Source organism: Oryzias latipes, chromosome 24 (genome assembly GCF_053564925.1).
Source record: "Oryzias latipes strain Hd-rR chromosome 24, Olatipes_Hd-rR_3.1".
NCBI classification, from domain to species: domain Eukaryota; kingdom Metazoa; phylum Chordata; class Actinopteri; order Beloniformes; family Adrianichthyidae; genus Oryzias; species Oryzias latipes.
This window is the reverse complement of record NC_136260.1, coordinates 20,563,129-20,584,988: the sequence shown is the minus strand read 5'-3', so window position 1 is coordinate 20,584,988 and position 21,860 is coordinate 20,563,129. Positions and strand designations below refer to the sequence as shown.

Below are 21,860 nucleotides of genomic sequence, written 5' to 3'. Positions count from 1 at the left end.
TAAATGAACATTCTTAATTTCTCTTTTCATTTGTATGTCTTTCATAGCTTATTGATAATTGACAAAATAAAGAAAGCATGAAAAATGCTAAACTAAACGTTTGAAAAATCTTTTAAAGGTTGTTCATTAGATTCAGAGAATGCATTGAAAAGTCAATAAAGCCAGTACAAAGAGTAAGAACTGTTCATCTATAAATGTGCGTTGCAAGAGTTTGAGTAATGCAAATAAAGTTTTGGAGAAAAAAATAGCTTGATAAAATAAGAAACTCAAGAAAATTATGTATTTACTTGCAGCGTGACGTTTTTATTGCAAATTTAGTGCTCGCATCTTTAGTAAACGACACATTTGAACATCAATATTAAACAATATATGAGATGATTATCTTTACTGATACATTAAACATTGTTTGATGACCATTTGTAAAGTGATATAATTGTTCTCGGGAGCTGTGCTTTGATCAGGGGATGATTATAAATCAAAGTTTAAAGTTCATCCTGAGTTGATTAGAAGAACAGTTATCTCCAAACTGCTCTGAAGGGGGGAGATCTGAAAATGGTTTGTACCCTGGACTCTGCATCGAATGTCTTTTTAAAATGCTGATGAAGGAACTTTTGAAAGATTCCTTGTTCCAATATATTTGCTGCAAAAGCTTCAAATCTCTGGACTGATGATTATAAGAGGTTAAAATGATGAACTGCAAATGATTTTTCTGCAAAACTTTGCTCCAGAAAATATCTTGAAATAAAAAAATAATTGAACCACAGCAATAAAATGGGTGTTTATAGGTTTTTATCTGGTGTCTCCAATGTAATCATTTTGACATATTTGTGCATTTATTCTCGCCATAAAACAGGCTTATTACAGAGTTTAGCTTTGAGGGAAATGTGAGGGTAATGTGTGTTATGCAATATGATTTTTGTCATTGTAACTTTATGGCCTCAGATAAGAAGGAATATTCTGTTCTTTCTCTGCAGAAATATTGGAAAAGTTTAGGTTTGATGCTACTTTGGCCAAATATTGTTTTAGATCAAAAACGTAAAAATACTTTTTTCATCAAGTAAAAGACCATAAGACACATTTTTAGTTTTTTAGTTTTTTCCTTTATTTGTTTTGCACTGGGTTGCAAAGACAACTCAACCATCATGACAGAAATCATGATAAAAAGGTATTCATATAAAAAAAATCTTACACAACATGCAGCTTGCAAGCCAAGTGGAGGCAGATGAAGTGCAAAGAAAACCATAAGGTCAATAATTTTAAAAAATCACACAATGGTCCGTTTAGGGGAGCCGGAGAGTTCATGCCTTCTCGTAGGTACGCACCGCATGGACGTCTCCAAATGTCAAATTCTGCAGAAAAGAGATGACAGTTGGCAAAGTCTCAGTAAAACACATCTAAACATACAAATAAGTCCAAAGGGTCACTTGGCAAAATAATTTTTTTAATGTTTTGCTTAATTCTGCACAACTCTTAAACTATTACAACGATTTTACGTTGAGTTTTTTCTCTTGGTGCTTTGTGTCTATAGAGACCCTATGAAGCCACATTTGCTGTTCAATGGTATCGTTTTTTTTCTTCAATTTTCTTGTTTGTTGTGTGAGTTTTCCATTTCTCACCATGATCAGTTTGCCGTCCTTGATTTCTCTGACGTGCTTGGTCTCCTTCCCGTCCCACTTTTGGACGTGAACCAACTTGTCTCCGTCCAGAGTCACAGTGGACTGAAAAGACACAAACAAAAAACTTTCAGGGTAAAAAAATCTTGGTTGTTTTTCACTTCTAAGGCTTCATTTTTATTTTCTGCTTGAAGTGTGAAAGTAAAAGAAACCTTTGTGTCTCTTTGCTTACTTTGCAGTTCCTGTCATCCACGGTGGTTTCGTCAAACTCCTCTCCAAGTTTAAAGGAGATCTCCGTGTTTTTGAAGGTGCTCTGGGTGCGGATCACCACTTTATCTCCTTCATGGCTGATGGTCACAGTCGGCTTGGTCACGTTACCAACCTGCCTGGTGGCAAAGCCCACGCCTGCGTAAACACAAGAGAACCCGCTCAATATGCTGATTATATCTCAAATCCTTTTATTGACTGGGACAGAAGTAAATTTAAAAAAAAATGAATAAATAAATCAAATTTGGCATTACTTACCCAGCGCTTTCATGTACTCATCAAAGTTTTCGCTGTCAACCAGCTTCCAGGTGGCACAGAAGGCGTCAACCATGTTGAAGGTTTGCAAGGTTATCTCCAAAGTAAGGTTTGCAAGCTGCAGCTGTCCCAAGATCACTCCCCACAGTCATGTTTCTGCCTTTTATTATTATGTACACTGGTGGGTGGCGTCTGGCTTCCCATTGGTCAGGAGACTCTTCTATAGCTGTGATTGGCTGCCTAAATGGGTCATGTTCTTAGATAAAGGAGAAAAATGATTTGGCCCATTTGGATGCCAAATGATTTTTTTAATCTCCTTCATGGGGGGTCAGCTAGGTTTGGTTTAGGCGGTGCCTCCCCAACTACAGCAACTGCAGCATTTAGGAAGAAACTTTTAAATGAAAAAAAAATCAAAGTTATTTCAACTTTACAAAGAAGTGTCCTGAAAGTGAATTTGGTTATCTTTAAGTTACATATCTGCTATCAGTGTGCTGTTGAATCCAAGTGGACTTCGGAGTTTGTGGTAAATGGCACAAAAAGATTTATTGAACAGAGTCAAGCTGTTCCGTTCCAAATGAGTTTGTCTGCTTTGCGAGCTCATATATGTGGTTGATTAAACTCCATGTCTGCAGGTCCTCGCCGTCTGGAGGAGGCGACGGACCCTCATGTGTGTGGAATGTGTCTAGTGGGGGCACTGAAGCAGAATCATGTTGTTTGACGGTCCTTTGTCCTTCACTGCATTAACACTTCGCCCCCGACGGCCGTTTCTTCATGCTCGGCACACACTGGGATGAAGTGTTTGTGTTAAAGACCAACTTTTCCCACGATGAGTGAAGCTTTCTGGCAAAATCCACCAAACAGTTTGCCTAGTTTTCAATCTTGTATTTGGTTTTATTTGAACTTCGGTGCATGTTTTATTATGATTATTACTGTTAAAGGATGCTAAATAAATTCAAATATGTTACCAGAAATCATTTACTCTCATCTGACGTTATGAATGGAGGTGAAATACAGTTTGAGTGATTAATTTAAACACAATTCAAAGAATTTCGCATGCTTTAAAAAAAAAAAACTATTTGCATTTGGCCTATAGATTCCCTTGAATTCAGTCCAGGCAGAAAATTTGAAGACTCAAGTGGAGAACCAAAACTCCAGGTTAGTACTTGAAAAACAGGCTCTGCTGCCCCTCTCTGGTTAGAGAAAAGAACTAACAAAAAGAAGAAATAAAACACCCTGCTTTGTTGCATGTCTTCTGATGTGCAAAGAAAGATTTTCTGCTAAACTTCAATAAAGGGACAAACAATGGAGGATTTATCACTAAGTGGACTTTTGTCTGCTGAAGTCAAACAATCTAAAAACTATGAATGTTTAATCCTTTTCGAGTTATAGATGTAAACCCCCATAATATTAGATAACTAATATTGTCAATGTCTACTGGACACCTCAGACTTCTTTGTTGTTTTTAGATTGGAGAACTTTTGAAAACATTTTATAGATATAAAATAAACACAGCCATTTTACAATTAGTTGGGATTTTGTTGACATATCTAGTACTGTAATCACAAAATTCTACATTCCAGAAAGAACCAAACACAGGATGAAATCTTCCTGTGGGTTAAAAACTCGTGTCCAAACAACAATCTAACACATAAATGCAAGTTTCTGTGTGAACAGCATATTCTCTTGGATCAGGGGGTCTGCAACATTCCCCTTTTCCAATGAGCGGTACGGTCTAGTACAGTCCAGTTCAATATTTTAAGCTTTTAATTATAAAATTGACTCATTAAGCCGGACCGAACCGTGCCAACTTGTTTGCTTTGATTACTGCTTTGCACACTGTTGGCATTCTCTTGATGAGCTTCAAGAGGTAGTCACCTGAAATGGTCTTCCAACAGTCTTGAAGGAGTTCCCAGAGATGCTTGGCACTTGTTGGGCCTTTTGGCTTCACTCTGTGGTCCAGCTCACCCCAAACCATCTGGATTGGGTTCAGGTCCGGTGACTGTGGAGGCAAGGTCATCTGGCGCAGCCCCCCATCACTCTCCTTATTGGTCAAATAGCCCTTACACAGCCTGGAGCTGTGTTTGGGGTCATTGTCCTGTTGAAAAAGAAATGATTGTCCAACTAAACACAAACCGGATGGAATAGAATGCCGCTGCAAGATGCTGTGGTAGCCATGCTGGTTCAGTATGCCTTCAGTTTTGAATAAATCCCCAACAGTGTCACCAGCAAAAGCACCCCCACACCATCACACCTCCTCCTCCAGGCTTTATGGTGGGATCCAGGCATGTATAGTCCATCCGTTCACCTTTTCCACGTCGCACAAAGACACGGTGGTTGGAACCAAAAATCTCCAATTTGGACTCATCAGACCAAAGCCCAGATTTCCACTGGTCTAACGTCCATTCCTTGTGTTCTTTAGTCCAAACAAGTCTCTTCTGCTTGTTGCCTTTCTTTAGCAGTGGTTTCCTAGCAGATATTCTAGCATGAAGGCCTGATTCACACAGTATCCTTTTAACAGTTGTTGTAGAGATGTGTCTGCTGCTAGAACTCTGTGTGCCATTGACCTGCTCTCTAATCTGAGCTGCTGTTAACCTGCCATTTCTGAGGCTGGTTACTCGGATGAACTTATCCTCCGCAGCAGAGGAGACTCTTGGTCTTCCTTTCCTGGAGCGGTCCGCATGTTAGCCAGTTTCTTTGTAGCACTTGATGGTTTTTGTGACTGCACTTGGGGACACTTTCAAAGTGTGCAAAGCAGTAATCAAATCAAAAGGTGGCTACTTTGAAGAACCTACAATGTGAAATATTTTCACTTGTTTCACACTTTTTTGTTATGTATATAATTCCACTTGTTATTTCACAGTTTTTTAATTCAATTCAATTTTATTTGTATAGCCCAAATTCACAACAACAGTCGTCTCGATGGGCTTCTTATTGGTAGTTGTTGTTTTTTCTTCAGTGTGAATCTACAATTGTCATAGTCATGAAAAACAAAAAACTCTTTGACTGAGAAGGTGTGTCCAAACTTTTGGTCTGTACTGTATAGATAGATAGATAGATAGATAGATAGATAGATAGATAGATAGATAGATAGATAGATAGATAGATAGATAGATAGATAGATAGATAGATAGATAGATAGATAGATAGATAGATAGATAGATAGATAGATAGATAGATAGATAGATAGATAGATAGATAGATAGATAGATAGATAGATAGATAGATAGATAGATAGATAGATAGATAGATAGATATTGTTTTGTGTAAAGCACAATTGTAAAAGTGCTATGTAAATGCAAAATTTGTTTGATTTGATTTGTGCAGAAGCTAACATTCAGGTGAAAGTTTACAGGCAGATGAAGATGAAAATAACATTGATGTCTTGCAGACAAATATCCTTTAAAGATGAGGTTATTGAAGTGAGGTACGAAGTTTTCTAAAATAATGAAAATTTCAAATGAATGCTGAATCATAAATATCCCTTTAGCGTCTGAGAAAACGAGCTATGTGACTCCAGCGCAATAGATATTGTTTTACAGTGACAGGATCCCGTTTGCTTACGTTACTGAAGTAGTTTGCAGACATCTGTGGAGTTTATGTCTTTTGAAAAGTAGATGTTGAGCCAGCATGAAAGGCTGTTAAACAGACATGAAACAGAAGCTGAAGCTGCTCTCCCACACACCCAGGACAGCTGCTTCATGTCTGCACCAAATCGTTCGGGACGGTTTACTTTATGTCTAGCACATCTCAGTATTCTGGAAAGCTAAGGGCTAACTACTGAAAAATACGTGGACAAAATTTTGATTATATGATTGCACTATTATTACCCGCATATTAAAAGTTTGTAACTTGGAAAGTTTGGTCTTTTTTTTAAACATTAAAAAAAGAAAAGGTACAATTTTAAAATATTTTACAGTTTCACAGAAAACATTTTAAATTTAACACAGTAGAATCAAGCTTATTTTTACTGAAGTTTTTTCTGTTAAATTATTTTTTTACTGGGAAATAAGATACTTGAAGAATAATATTTTTACCATTTATGGGTTTTTTTTAAAGCAGTACTCTTCCGTCTTTCCTTGTTAGTATTCGATGACCTTTATGACAATCAGTCTGCAGAGTTTCTGCACAGCATCACACAGAACGTCTATCATGTTGTACATTCATGCGACGTAAACAAAACATTTTTAACATGATTGAGGCAGAGTCAGCATTTAGATAAAATTGAACTAAACTCGACATTTAAAAAAATTTGTTTTGGCTATGAGAGTCCATAATCTGTAGTGTTGCATTAACATTTTACTCTGATTTCTTTTTGTAATAACAGTTTATTTCTGTTTTTCTCTCATTTAAGTAAAGTTATGTGAATTGACTTTTGCACGTTTTTGCATTTTTCTTTATGCTTAAGTTACCTTTCAGGTCACAGTTTGGCATGCATTCAACTTCTGATTGCTGCTTTTGTTTAAGACTATTGTTGTTTACTCCACATTAAGGTCAAAATCTCCAAGTTTTTGGGAGACTGGTAAGCAAAACTAAAAGTCAATAATTATTTTTGAAATGGCCACAAATATAAACAATGTCCACAGCTTCATTCAGAAAAAGCATCGTATACATAACATATTATCAACGTCTGAGAGCTGTAAGAACAAAAGAGGATCTGAAAAAAAAGGGTTATTGATATAAATACGCTTAAAGTGAAACATAAAATATTCAATCACACTTTTATCCTAAAATGTTTGTGCAGAATCATCATTAAATGTACTTTATTGTCTGTTTATTCAGGGTTTTTTTTTCATATACTGTATGTATGTGTTTTGTTTTTCCCTTAAAAGACCATTTTATGTTTGCTCTTCTGGTTTCTCGGTGCTAAGAATGTAGAGGCTAATATTTCTGGAAACTGCAGAGCATCACTTAACATTCCCTGTGAGGAGCAGTAACCTAACAACCACAGAGGAAACAAACAGAGCAAAACGGCCAGACGGATGAATGTAGAATCAGAACCTGCAAGAATTTGGGATTTCTCTCCACCGCTGCAGTAAAATCACACAACAAACTGATGTGTGGAGAAGAAGAAACTGTTTCTGAATCTCAGAAATTCTGTTGTTAAAATTTTACAGCCTCAAATGTTAAAGTTTGTCAAACATCTAATCCAGGGGTGTCAAACATACGGCCCGCGGGCCTTATCTGGCCCGCCAGGTGGTTTAGTCCGGCCCACACATGAAGAGTAAAAATCATAAGGATGATTAAAAAAGAAAGCAAGTTTCTAGTCTATTCCTGTGGCGAGTTAGGATTTTTTAACCCTTGTGCTATCTTAGATGACCCCACCCTTACATTAACGTGTTCTCCCTACCATGACAAAGGTGATTAAGTTGGAAAGATTTCATGTAATCCATGGACACCAGTGAAGTTCACAAATCATTGAAGAAAAAAGGTTCAGAGCACTGTCTAGTGGGTCTAGATGACCCAACTCCCAATGTTAAAGTGCCTAGGATAGCACAAGGGTTAAATAAATAACCGAAATGTGCAATTCCGCCACTAGGGGGAGCAAAATGAAAGGAAAAACAGTTGAAACAGCATATCTCTGCATGTGCCAAAAGCGAAACATAACAGCTCTGCGTCTGGGTAGGATGCACCTTGGTTCCCTGTGAGCCTTACCGCTGTTATCTTGCTATAAGGATGATCATTAGCGACACCCTAATGACCAAAATGTTGTCAAACGTGAAGTGGAGTGAAGAGCCTTCCAGGAAAATTGGACAGAGTTTTTTCTTTCTTTCACGAAGCTGAATGCAAAACCCAAATGCTTTGTATGTCATCAACATCGCAGTGCTCAAAGAATATGACATTCAGCACCACTAAGAGACTTATCATAAAGAAAAGTTTCTGCATTGCTTCAGTGTCAGATGTAAAATATTCAGTCTGTATTATTTGAACAATAAATAAAATTAATTTTATTTGAGATCCATTGGCCCCATTGTTATTTTGCTTTTATGTTACTGGTCCGGCCCACTTGAGATCAGACGGGTTAAATGTGGCCCCCGAACCAAAATGAGTTTGACACCCCTGATCTAATTATCATGAAAAACTTTGAGATACAAAAATGCTCATTTAAACTGACAAGCTGCGATAACTTTCACATGCCAATAGCAGTGGATATGTTTGGGAAGCAAAAGTCTTGTGATTGATCCATCACAGTGCTGGTCCTGCACATCGTCAAAAGTGGGATTTTTTATGTCTACATTACTCACAGATTAAAAACACCTTTTCAGTCTTAGTTTTGCTTGTTTGTTTGTTTTTTACAGTAGTTTGTTTAATAGCAAGAAGTCCACTAACTTATTTTTGTGGAACACTTTTGTACCTTTAACCCTGGAAAACCCACAGTCAATTTTTTATTTTTTTATTTTTACAGTTTTATTATTTTTTTCTATTTTTTAATTTCTATTTTTTCATGAGCAAACAAACAAAACAAAAAAAGTCAAATTAACTTTAAAAGCCCAGAAGAAAATTGTTCTTGGGTTTTCCAGGGTTAATATAAATATAAAAAATACAATTTTTCAAAATAAAACTTCCTTCAACTATGTTTTTAGAAAATAATATTTGGCCAGCAAAAGACAATGTTTGTATTTTGAACCTTTAACAAAGTTTTGCAATATTTTAGAAGAATGAAAAATGTACTATATACTTGTAGAATATTTAGATACTTATTTAGATTTACTCCTAAATATGTTTGTATTTATGTAGACTTATTTTTTAGGGTAGGGTTTAGGCTGGAAAGGGGCCCACAACGTAATGTTTGCCCCTTACCACAGAAACCTCAAAAACGCCCCTTTAGAGCAGGGGTCGGGAACCTTTTTGGCCAAGAGAGCCATAAACGCCACATATTTTGAAATGTAATTTCGAAAGAGCCATACAATAATGTAGTGTCCCTTTCCCACACTGAGGCACGGAGACTTAACCTCTTTTAAAGTTCTTTATTCCGATTACTGCAGACCGCAACAAACGCCGAACAATTAATTCAGCAACTCCTGAATCTCTCCCGCCGAGACGAGACGAGAGCGCGTCTCCCAACTTTATATTCCCCTGCTCCCGCTGCAGCCCTCCCCTTTCCCTTATTCGGCCCATAGCTGAACCCCATTGGTCCAAACTACCTAACAACAGGCTGAGCGACAGAACTGAGAGCCAATCAGCTCTCTGCTTGATGCGGTCAATGAACTCCAGAACTTTTAACGCGGCCCAACAGCCATCCAACTCAGTCCGCGACAATATGTTTAAAACTAAAATACAAGTGAATGTGTGCATTTGATGTAATTTCAACCTTTTTAAAGTACAATAAGTCTGTGGATTCTTTTTAATACCATTGTTATGCTGTTTCTAATAAATGATGAGTATTTCTCGTGGTAGTTTTGCTGATGGTCTAGTCTGGTTTACGTGGTGAGTTTCTGCTTCATGCAGGCGTTGAGACTTTAAACGTGATCTTAGGTTGGTATGAATGTTTTGTAGATGTGAGACAGACTGCTCACATGCAGACGGGGAGCCAAACACACACTCACACGCTGCAGTGAGTGACAGGCAGTGGGTTTTACGTTTTTACAATCCCTGCGCGATTCACCTGCTGCCTGTCCCCACAACACCTCAGCCCCACCCTCTGCTTTCTCCCTCACACATCCCGTCCCCGCAACTGCGCGCTCTTTCTCAGAGACGGGAGCGCGCAGTTTTAGGCACGGCAATTCACAGGTTTCCGGGTGGTACAAACTCTGTGAATTAATAGACAATTTTAAACTTATACTAGTGCTGGCGCAGATTTGTCTCTCTAAGCACCGCTACTACTGCGCGCCTCTGCCATCGCATCGCGCACGAGAAGGACTGGTCTAATGAAGAAAAAAAATTTGAATTAAAGATTTGTCTGAGAGCCACATGTGACCATCAAAAGAGCCATATATGGCTCGCGAGCCTTAGGTTCCCGACCCCTGCTTTAGAGTGTTCACTTTAAAAAATCAGAAAAGAAATTTCTTAGAGAAAATGGACCAAAAAAATTATTCTTAATTATTTGAATGATCATGAGGGATTGTGACGTAATGTTTAGGGCGGAGTTACACTGAGGGAGCGAGCGGAGGGCGAATGTGAGTCTCCTCGTCATCGTTTGTTCATCTGCAGCATCCTCAGAGGTGTGTCTGCGCGCGCGGGCTGCAGACAAACAAACCGACTGAAAGAAATCATCTGCCCCAACTGATGATGGCGTCAAAATGCCCAAAATGCGACAAGACTGTCTATTTCGGTGAGTGCACAATTCCCCCTGGTACTTCCTCTAAGCACTGTGGATTTTTTTCTAGCTCGAAAAGATCCTCTCTAGGGCGTTTTTATTTCAATTGTTTGCATTTTCAAAGAAAATAAAAGGTGTGGAAGCATTGATGGTTAGGGATGAATGAATCTCGAGCGCAGATGAAGGAAAGGATGAGGAATGACGCCCATTCAGATCTTCACAAGATGCCTTCATGCAGCTAAGAGGCATTTTCAAAGCTGAATTTGATTCATAAAAATAATCATTTACAAACAAAACATGAGACGCAATTAATTATTTTTATAATTAATTTTTATAATTTGTCTTTTTTTTATCTTTCTCAATTTAAAAATTTTAATGATCCTTTTTAGTTCATATTTATTTAAATAACATGTAAACCACTTTTTAAAAACACTTTATGTCAGTTAAAACGACTTCTATAAGGCTTATTCAAGCAAAAATGTTCCCTCAGTGAGGGCTGCTTTGACCCGTATAAGGTTAGATTTTTGAAGCTCGCTTTCAAATTTCAGAAGATCCACCCTTTGTGGATTAGGTTAGGAACCCCCACTTTGTCCCAAGAAATCCACAGGGTTCCCTTAAGTTTGGATGTTATCATTTTCATTTGATGGACCAAAAAGGTCTAAACAGAAATGTTAAGGTATTTTTTATGAGGCTTAAGCTATTTATAAGGCACTAATGTTAGCTCCTGTTTTCATAAAAATGGTTTCTTCCACTAATTTTTGAGTAAAACAGAAATTTTCTGCGAGCTACATTCTTGACTAAGTTGCACTAAAATATATTGAAAATAATTCACGTTAAAGCCCCTAAAGCTGGTGGATCATAACTGTAAAATGTCCCTCTTGATTCTGAGCGACAAAGGCATTTTGTCATTGCGTGGGAAGGGAAAGTGGCTTTTTCCCTCCCCATGATCCAAAAATATGTCAGCTGGGGAGTCAAAGGCACCAACACACAACTCTGCAGTCCACATCAGTCAGTAATGGCTTCACTATCTGTGGATAAGATTACAGTGAGCCATTAACAGACCTGCAGGCTGGTGGACATCAAGCAACTGGATCATCTGACGTTTGAAGTGAAATCCATGCAGAATAACTTCTCAGACAGTTTGTTTGTCTGGTGGCAAAAACGCCGCACATTCATCAGATTAGTGGCCGCGACGGTGCTGAGATTTACAGATGTTGTAAATAATTTAGTGATTGCACATTTGTTGGATGGATTGATCTTCTTTTTTTGTTCTTTCCTCTTCATCTCCCTGGAGAGCAGCAGGCAAACCCCACCCATCAGCTAGAGCCAAACAATGCGACTGCAGTAAATCTAATACTTTGGATTTATCATCTTCCTTTGGCTGCCTGTTTGTTCTGGATCTTGGAGGAAAAAACTAATTACATTTCCACAATTTAAAGAGAAAAACCGCCTAAGGACACAGTGAACAGATAAAAACAGTGCCAAAAAATATATATATATATATATGTATATATATATATATATATATATATATATGTATATATATATATATATATATATATATATATATATATATATATATATTTATTATTATTATTATTATTATTATTATTATTAAATCTTAAAGAAAAAACTACCCTAAACATAAAATAAATTACTGTAAAGTCTTTTATTAATTAACAGCAAAAGGACTTGATGCAGTCATTTTGCTTTTCCTTGTTGTGGTCACTCTTATGGTCGTACATCGTTTTCCGTGAATCACACTGACAGACTGTGAGTCAAAACAGGAAGTGTTGGGTTTTATCGGACTCGTAATCTACTGAGATATTTTGGGACGAGAAGAAAAATGATGACGGAAAGTTTGTTTTGGTACAACTACCAACTATTCTCTTGGGGATAAAAAAAATGAAGCTTCCTTCAAAAAATGTTGTTGTAAATGTTCACAACAAAATTCCTACACAAATTTAAGAAAAAAAAATATATATTTTTTTTTACAAATTCTGCCATGATTTTTCTGACTAAAAGGTAAGTACCTTTGCTAAAAACAAACTTTTTGCACCAGAGTTACAAAGGAACAAGTTTCATGTTACATTCAAATTGGTTATTTGATTTATTTCACGCTCTTTCCAAAAACAAGTTTGAAAAAGCAAAGAACATTTTTCATATCAAATTAACATATTGATCCATAAATTGATTACAAAATGCATAAAAGAAAATGATGCTATCCTCTGGACATTATAACTACTTTTAATCTTAACGAGACATATTTGCACTTATACACAAATGTTACATTTAAATGTGTTTCTATTAATTTTTCCTCAAAAATTTAGTTTTACTGCTTTGTTTTTAACCAATGACAAAATAACAACACACAGACAAATAAATATAATCTAAAAGTCAAACTAAAAGTTACCCCATGTAGCTTAATGCTGGAGAAAAGCTCTTGTTCTATTCAAGAACAAAATAAATCAGTTAAAGACTAACAAACACGTCAGATGAAAGGAAATGTGTAGCCACAAGGGGGCCCAAATCTTGGTCTCCCTGTGCCGGTCCCCAGCCCGGAAAGAAAATACAGGATTGTGTCAGGAACGGAATCGGTCAAAGTTGATCCGCTGCTGCGACCCCTGAAGGGATTTGCCGAAAGGTGAACAACATGGAAAGATGTTGGGAAAAGGGATGGACGATGAAAAAACTTGTAGCAAGTAACTGAACTCAGAATGAAAAGATGAATGAAAAAAAAATCCAAAAGAAATCATTAAAATGCAAAGAACCAGAAAAATCCAAAACCAGACAGCCAAAACTATACAAAAAATACAACTGAACAACAAATGATAACAAAGAAAAGAAACCAAAACTCAAATATTCAGATTTTCTTTTTTAGTCAAAAGTGAGAAAGGTAGTTGGTTACCTGGTGCTTTGTCTGCACTAAATCACTGTTTAGGTCATTAAAAATAACCAACTGAAAATAATATTTAAAACTTAAGATTGTCTTTAGGATGCTAAGCATCTCTTCATTCTTTATGCTTCTTGATTCGTGCATCATTTAAAACATTTTTTTTTGTCTCATAAAGAAACAAAAGAGTTTAGTGTCACTTCAGTATTTGCTGGAAAATGAAACAGTATTTGACAACGTTTCAATAATTACTTTTGTTCATTTTTTTCATAATTAAATTGTAATGAAATCTTCACAAAATATTTACTTCAGTGGATAAATATATCTAAAAAAGAGAAAGTAGAACTTGCTTGGATGTGGAGAACATTATCATACTTCAATTCAATTCAATTTTATTTGTATAGCCCAAATTCATAACAGTCATCTCGATGGGCTTCGTACTGGTAATTGAAAAAGTAAAACATAAAATCAAAAGGATCCTGAATTCCTAGAATTCAATAGGAAAATACTAAATTGAACTAACAAACTAAGCTGCCTTTAGATCCTTCTTCGCGGTAAAGAAAAACTCCTTAAAAAAAAAAGGATTCCGGAAAAAACGAAGAAACCTCAGGGGTGCCCACATGAAGGAGGGATCCTCCCCCAGGACGGACAGGCGATTTACCAGAACTCATAGAGAAGAATTAATTTTTTAAAATCTACAACTACACATTTAAAGTCCAGCAGACGAGCTTCATCCAGACGGAGTTGGGGGGTGCGAGTCGAGCCGGAGACAGGATCCACAGCCAGGTGTAGGAGCAGGAGCAGAGACGAGCCAGAGACGAGGTACACGGTCAGGTACAGAGCAGAGACGAGCCAGAGGCAGGATCCACAGCCAGGTGTAGGAGCAGGAGCAAAGACGAGCCAGAGACGAGGTAGACGGTCAAGTACAGAGCACGGATGAGCCAACTGGAATCTGGAAGCACTCCCACTCCCCAGGAGGGGAGAGGGAAAGAGGGACAATACATGAATCGCACTGCACCAAACAGAGGCATGGAGAACTAAATGATGAATAATAATCAAGAATAGAGAAGAGAGGAAGGGTTGAAGTAGATGAGAAAAGAGGACAGAACCCCAGTGCACCATAGCTACCCCAGCTTCAACTTCTAGCAGCCTACTAAAAACAAATAGTTATTGTTATTACGTTTAATTTAAACACATTAACGTTAAGTTAAATAATCTCTAAATACTAGCTAGTCTGACAATAAGCCTGTCCAAAGAGGAATGTTTTCAGTCTAACTTGAATGTAGAAACTGTGTCGGCCTCTCTTCCATGAGCTGGGAGCTTATTCCATAAAACAGGGGCTTGATGACTAAAGGCTCTACCTCCAACTGTACTTTTACTAATTCTAGGAACCACAAGCAGTCCTGCATTTTGCGAGCAAGTGTTCTTATCGGATGGTAAGGGACTATGAGGTCCTTAATATAGGACGGGGCATATAGGACGGGGCCATTCCATGTAAGGCCTGATAGGTTAACAGGAGGATCTTGAACTTGATTCTAGAATCAACTGGGAGCCAATGGAGCGAAAACTAACACAGGAGTGATGTGATCTCACCTGTTAGTTCCAGCTAACAATCTAGCTGCTGTGTTCTGAACAAGCTGGAGACTTCTTAAGGAACTCTTAGGACACGCTGCTAACAAAGAGTTCCAGTAATCCAGCCTCGACGTAACAAACGCATGGATGAGTTTTTCAGCATCACTCTTAGAAAGTATATTTCTGATCTTAGCAATATTCCGCAGGTGAAAAAAGGCAGTTCTACACGCCTGAGATATGTGAGCCTTAAATGATAAATCCTGGTCAAGTAAAACCCCAAGGTTTCTAACTGTGGAATTGGGGGCTATACTTATGCCATCCAGGGAGACTATTTTTAGGACCTGGTATAATGACCTCTGGTTTTTTTTGGGTTCAAGAGGAGGTAATTAATTGTCATCCAGGTCTTGATGTCTCTGATGCAGGCATTAAGTTTCTCTATATTGTCATTCTGGTCAGGTTTCATGGATAAATACAACTGCGTATCGTCGGCATAACAATGAAAATAAATGCTGTTTCCTGATTATGTTTCCTAGGGGTAGCATATAAAGCATAAACAGGATGGGTCCTAAAACTGAGCCCTGTTGGACTCCATAGTTAACTCGAGTGCACTGAGAGGAATGTCCATTTACATTAACAAACTGATACCTAACGGATAAATAGGATTTAAACCACTGGAGGGCAGATCCTCTAAACCCTATGCTCTAATCTATGGAGTAAAATACCGTGGTCGATAGTGTCAAATGCTGCACTGAGGTCTAACAGGACCAGAATAGAAAGTAGTCCCTTTTCTGAGGCCAATAACAAGTCATTAGAGACTCTAACTAGTGCAGTTTCCGTACTGTGGTGAGGTCTAAACCCCGACTGAAAGTCTTCAAAGTGGCTGTTGTCCTGTAGGTGGCAGTAAAGCTGCCTATATACAACTCTTTCAAGGATTTTAGAAATAAAGGGGAGGTTTAAAGTTGGTCTATAGTTGGCCAAGTTGCTAGGATCCAAACTGGGCTTTTTCAGAAGAGGTTTAACAACTGCATATTTAAAAGACTGTGCCACGTAACCCGTTTCCAGAGAGGCATTTATCATTGTTAATATGGGATCATTAATTAGGGGAAAAGTTTGTTTAAAAAGTCTAGTGGGAATTGGGTCTAACAGACAAGTTGAGGATGTAATAATTGATGTTATTTCCACTTGATCCACAATAGTGAAGCAGTCTAATGTTACAGAGGTTTCTAGGGATGCCTCCACTTCTACCGCTTCAGCCTGTTCTGGGCTGATAGTAGGAATAACTTGATTCAACTTATGTCTAATATTTGAGATTTTACTATCGAAAATGTAAGAAAATCATCAGAGCTGAGAGAAACAGGAACATGTGGTTCTACTGAGCTCTGACTGCGAGTTAATCTAGCAATAGTGCTAAAAAGAAATCTTGGATTATTTCCATTCTCTGATATTAAGGTTGAATAGTACTGGCTTCTAGCTCCACGCAGAGCTTTTTTTAAATAATTTAATAGGCTATTTTTCCAGGTATTCAGAGACTGCTCTGAACAGGAGCGGCGCCATTCTCTATCCAACTTACGGGTTACTTGTTTAAGAGAACGAGTTTCAGCGTTAAACCACGGTGCTACTTGGTTTTGTCCGACGAACTTAGGTTTCAGGGGGGAAACAACATCGAGTGTACTCCTGAGGGCTTGGAAGGCATCATTAACAAAGTGGTCATTTATACTAGGACTGATGCTATGGGAGCTGGTCTCAGAGTATTTTCTCAGAATGTCACTAAGTACTGGCTGAACTGTGTGTTTAAACTCAGACACAGAACGGTCAGTTAAGGTTCTTCTAAGCTGTTTCTTATTCACTGGGGCAGTAGCATGTTCTAATGTAAACTGGAAGGTAATCAGAAAGTGATCCGAAATGATAATACTGTATTCATCTTACCTTAAAAATTGTCTAACCATTTATATCACAGAAGCTGCAAACAGGCTGCTACAAAGCTGAGAGAAATAAAACTAGGAGGAATATTTATTATCTTATCAGCAAAGTTTGATAGACGTTAATATGAAAGGATAGTTTGAAAGGAGCAGGAGGTTTTATGGAGACAGGAATGTGAGTCACCACGCTGCCATAAAGGCAGTGGAAAGAATGTGCGGTGCTGATATGAACTCACAAGAGCGCATCGAGTGTTTTCCATGGCTGTGACACACTTACATAGCTCTCAATAGATTTCAGCTCGAAATAAAATGTTCGCTCGCTCATTATTTATACCATTTTTTTCTTTAAATAATGTGTTTTTTATGCATCTGTCTATTTGTATTTTTCTTGAAACAACAATAATTTGGGTTTCACAGCGGAGAAGGTGTCATCTTTGGGTAAAGACTGGCACAAGTTCTGTCTGAAATGTGAGCGCTGCAGCAAAACATTGAATCCAGGAGGTCATGCTGAGGTAAGACAGGGTGAAGATCTTCCTCATAAGGATTATTATTTTTGTCTTGTAAACCTCTGTTTGCCCCTCTTTGTGGTGCAGCATGATGGAAAGCCCTACTGCCACAAGCCCTGTTACGCCGCCCTCTTTGGACCAAAAGGTGGACTTTTCTCTCATCTCTTCAGTCAACAATTCCAGGTTTGCATTTTCAACACTGTTGTGTTTTAGGTGTCAACATAGGAGGTGCTGGTTCTTACGTGTATGACGCCACTGCCAACGAAGCACCTGCAGCGGTTTCCATGGAAACGGACTCCAAACCAGAGGAGAAAAAAGCTTCGGGACGTGGGCCCGTGAAGGGTGAGAAACCTACTGTACAGAAGTTAATATAACATCTACTGTAAAGCGAACATTTAATAGGAAAATATCCTATTTTAGGATGAGCTAATTAACTTTCAAGCAACTTTTTACAGATAGTTTCCTCACTTTAGTTGTAAAACGTCTCATTTGGTTGTTCCTTTTTCAGCTGCAAGCTTCTCATCCTTCTCTGGAGGCCCCAACATTTGCCCCAGATGCAACAAAACTGTATATTTCGGTGAGCAGAGGCACACCTGCATTATACAAAGTATTAGTGTTTCTAATATTAAAGTGACTTAATCAGCTGGTTGCCGCGGTGACTGTCACCACGGTGGCCTTTCTGTGGGCGCTCGTGTACAGCTGAGAAGGTGTCGTCTCTGGGGAAGAACTGGCATCGGCCTTGTCTGCGCTGTGAGAGATGCAGTAAGACTCTGGCACCAGGAAGCCATGCAGAGGTGAGCGGCGCTGGTCCACCTTTGACACTTTCTAACAACCTCTGCTCTAACGTTTATTACATCATTTCCTGATCCTGTTTATCATTTTTTTGTTGTGAGAATCCAATTTTTATTTTAGAACCCACTGGATGGATTAAATCACGTTTAATATGTATCATTAGTGACGACTGTGGAGAATCGGGTTCCTTTTTTCTAAATCTTGTCTTCAGGTCGGTACAAACCAGGAGCGGCCAACACTGCTTTCATTGAAGATGTTTGAAATAGTACTTAGCTGCTCTTTGGTTGCTGTAGGAACATAAGGAGATGGTTGCTTGGTGCAATAATGTGCTACAGCCTATTTATTAACAAAGGTCACATATAAAGGAAAATTTGGGATAAAAAAGACTGAATTGTTTATCCCCAGTGTAGAGACTTGCATGAGTCTTATCAGACTCCTAATCCTGTTTTTGGCATCAGCTGGTAACTCAGCCGGCAAACCAACAACAGAGCTTAACCACGGTCAGTTGAAAACTTTAACTTTCCGGTTAAAAAACGACAGATGATGCATTTGAGAAGCATTGACATAGATTGAAAAATTAAAATAGTGAATTTTATTTCTTTTTTTCTCAAAGTCTGACTCCGATCTTCTTTTGATCAAAGCGTTCCCGGTTTAGGTACAATAACCGTTCGGCCTATAACTACCGTTCGGGGTCCTTTCGACTGAGGATAACGTCACACTACGGTAGCCCCACTTGGACAAACTACATAGCGTCCAGATCTGCTTGGGTTCTACATATTTTCATTTTCATGTCTCCTTTTGTAATATAAAGTTCTTTTCCCTCTTAAGTTGTGTCTGACATTATTCTTTGTATTGTTTATAGAGAGATTTTGCCACAACCCACTTTGTAAAAAGTTCTGTGGCTGTTAGAATGAACCTGCTGCTCAAGACGAGCGAACCGTGTCTCTGATCAGGGCAGCTGGAGTCTCGTAGCTTCGTGTTTGCAAGCAGGGAAGCTGCTTTGTTATAGTGTGCGGTCCAGAGAAGGGTTCTGACCGCAGTCCGTTCTGCTGCAAAAGCACTTCATAATAATCATAACAATAATAAAAACACGTTTAGAGGATAATTTCGCTCTGTGTTGGAGCTCTGTTTGTTTACAACAGACTTCATAGTTTCTTCTTCTATGGTAGTATCGTAATTTGTCCAGACCAATAACTATCTGAGACGGCATCGGATCAACAGACAGCCAATCACATAATGTGACGTCAGCACTAGTCGAAGGACCCCGAACGGTAGTTGAAGGCCGAACGGTTATTTTTTCATCTGCTCCTGATTCTCGATTTGCATAAAGAAATACTCAGAAATGCTATTTTAAGCTTAATTTCCTTACTCTATGTCCTATATCATCAGACAAACAGCACAAGAACATTTTAAAAACACCATTTTCATCAAAGTGGGTCTTTAAGGATGTGGTTAATGTAAAAAATGATAACACAAGCTCACAATTTAAAAGCAACTTTTCTGTTCCCGTTGCAGCATGATGGACAACCTTACTGCCACAAACCATGCTACGCTGTGCTGTTCGGGCCCAAAGGTATAGAGCTACGAATAAATACATTTTTTATTAAGAAGTAAATCAAACTTAAGGAGAAGACTAATGAAATATACAGCACCAAAATATGATGATTAATTTTAAATATATGATTTTGCCAGGCGTTAACACAGGAGGCGTTGGAAGCTACATCTACGACGATCCTGAAGCCAAAGAAGAGCCTTAAAGCCTCGGTGCTGCTTCCAAAACAGACGTCCTGGAGTTTCCCTCGTTTGCCGTCATGGCCACTCTGACAAATGATCTGATTTACGCTACCAGTGATAGATAAATTTTTATTGTATTGGTTTACTGATTTGTATTTAAATAACCACCCATGACGTTCAAATTTGCCGTTTAGTTTGTCGGTTCTCTTTGCCAATTGGTCATAAGGGATTATTATAGTGAGTTAAAGCTCTGGTGTTGTTCTTTTTGAACAGTAGTTTGTGCAGATATGTGAGCTCTTACCACATGTACTGGGTGAAAATATGAAGTATCTATTCTCCGTTTTATTGTTTAGTTTAACTTAGCTTTTAAAAGAAACAGGATGTCGTTGTGATTAATGCATCTGAAGTTTGTGCAGCCTGGGTGATCTTGATCATGTTTTATACAATTAAAGTTAGTTTTAGAAAACCTGAAGGTTGGTGGATGTGTGTTTGCTTTTACAAACTCCATGACATGAAGCATTATATTTGTATTTACAGGTTTTTGAGCTATTTAATTCAATTTGATTTGATCTATACAGACCAATATTACATTATAATTGTCTCAACAGGCTTCACTAATTGTACAAAAAATTTAATTGGTTATAAAATTCAATAGCTGATTGCTAAAGGAAACTTAAAGGACTAAGCTAAACTGGGCATCCCTGCCCTTAGACCGTCCTTCTTGGTAAGGAACCCCCCAAAAAATATCAAATTCCACGGGGAAAAAAGGACGAAATCTCGGGGATGTCCACATGAAGGAGGGATCATCTCCAAGGACGCACAAGCGATGCACCAGAAATTTAGCTAATCTCACCCTAAAACTACATGTTTTGATAATGTAGCAGATGGGCTTCATCCAGATGGAATGAGGGGAAGGCTGGGGACGCGAGGCGAGGTCCACAGCCAGGTACAGGAGCACAGATGAGGCAACTGGATCTGGAATCACTCCCGCTCCCCTGGAGAGGAGTGGGAAAGTGGGACAGTACATGAATCGCACTGCACCAAGCATGGAGGACTAAATGATAAATAAATGATCAGAAATAGAGGAGAGGAGAAGTAGATGAGACAGAGGACAGAACCCCAGTGCACCATACTTTCCCCAGCTTCTAACTTCAAGCAGCCTCCTAACAATCAATTTTTATTGTTATTAAATGTAATTCAAACATGTTAATTCGTAGTTAAAGTAAGATACATGCACTATGGCACATATGGCAGATGGTAATAACAATTTACATATTTGCATATTAAAATTTTTTTTTTTTTTTTTTTAACTTGTCCTGTCCAACAGCTAGGCAGACAGATGAGAGCTGAGGGCCTCTTGTGTTGGACATATTTTACTTTAACAAGAGGGGTTATTAATCTTCAGACAAACCAAAGGTATGTCTGAATAAACCCCTTTTGTAATTGAGGCCAAACTTTATTAATTTCAATCATGTTTGAAAATCTTTGGTGTTGGACCGGACGGAAAAGGAAAGAGGGGAAGAAGAGAGAGGGACGTTAGAGAGAGGGGGGGGGTAGGAGGGTGATAATAGGAGGGGAAGGGGGGTAAGACCATGAAGCAGCATAAAGCAACAAGTTTACTGGTTGTTAATCATTATGGTAAGGTTCAAATGTAGTACAAAAAGGGCGGGGCCTATCCACACACACACTCAAATGTTATAAACACACCTGCTAGCTGCAAAAATGTCCACCTGTCGACATGTACACAAAACAGATAGTGTTCACACGCATACTTATGCCTTAAAACCAACTAGTGTGAAATATTTCAGTCATTCAATCATGCAAACTGTTAGTGCAAAGGTGAGCTAACACCTGTGCTCAGGTGAGTGTTTATGTTCTTCTAAAATGGATGGTGGAATGTGACAAGAAGGAGGGAGAGTGCCCAGCCATCCCCACCCCAAGACCCCCACCGCAGCAGCAGTGGCAGCCGAAATCCCCCCAACGCCACACGGGAACCGGCAGGGAACAACCGCCGCCCGGGCGACCAAGCCCGCCACCCAGGCCAGGGCCAGCAGG

The 21,860-nt window shown here is 38.5% G+C and overlaps 2 protein-coding genes across 2 annotated transcripts; one reads left to right on the top strand and one right to left on the bottom strand.

Moving 5' to 3' along the window:
- Window positions 1–1,286: 1,286 nt before the first annotated feature.
- fabp7 (fatty acid binding protein 7) lies at window positions 1,287–2,244 on the bottom strand. The gene is made up of 4 exons (NM_001122917.1): window positions 2,139–2,244; window positions 1,846–2,018; window positions 1,617–1,718; window positions 1,287–1,349 (listed from the first exon to the last, which is right to left on the bottom strand). Exons 1-4 carry the CDS (start codon window positions 2,209–2,211, stop codon window positions 1,299–1,301), a joined length of 399 nt encoding a protein of 132 aa, NP_001116389.1. The 5' UTR covers window positions 2,212–2,244; the 3' UTR covers window positions 1,287–1,298.
- A 7,967-nt stretch (window positions 2,245–10,211) lies between these two features.
- crip2l (cysteine-rich protein 2-like) lies at window positions 10,212–20,277 on the top strand. The gene is made up of 8 exons (XM_004083406.2): window positions 10,212–10,404; window positions 17,191–17,285; window positions 17,367–17,424; window positions 17,493–17,621; window positions 17,788–17,856; window positions 17,979–18,073; window positions 19,587–19,644; window positions 19,764–20,277. Exons 1-8 carry the CDS (start codon window positions 10,359–10,361, stop codon window positions 19,826–19,828), a joined length of 615 nt encoding a protein of 204 aa, XP_004083454.1. The 5' UTR covers window positions 10,212–10,358; the 3' UTR covers window positions 19,829–20,277.
- The last annotated feature ends 1,583 nt before the right edge of the window (window positions 20,278–21,860 follow it).

Bases quoted from the DNA above. Each gene is read 5' to 3' on its own strand.
- fabp7 (NM_001122917.1), bottom strand. From the start codon at position 2,211: ATGGTTGACGCCTTCTGTGCCACCTGGAAGCTGGTTGACAGCGAAAAC. The intron at 2,019-2,138 runs GTAAGTAATGCC...GTGTTTACGCAG, and splicing joins TGAGTACATGAAAGCGCTGG to GCGTGGGCTTTGCCACCAGG. The intron at 1,719-1,845 runs GTAAGCAAAGAG...GTGTCTTTTCAG, and splicing joins TGGATGACAGGAACTGCAAA to TCCACTGTGACTCTGGACGG.
- crip2l (XM_004083406.2), top strand. From the start codon at position 10,359: ATGATGGCGTCAAAATGCCCAAAATGCGACAAGACTGTCTATTTCG. The intron at 17,286-17,366 runs GTAAGACAGGGT...TTTGTGGTGCAG, and splicing joins ATCCAGGAGGTCATGCTGAG to CATGATGGAAAGCCCTACTG. The intron at 17,857-17,978 runs GTGAGCAGAGGC...GCTCGTGTACAG, and splicing joins CAACAAAACTGTATATTTCG to CTGAGAAGGTGTCGTCTCTG.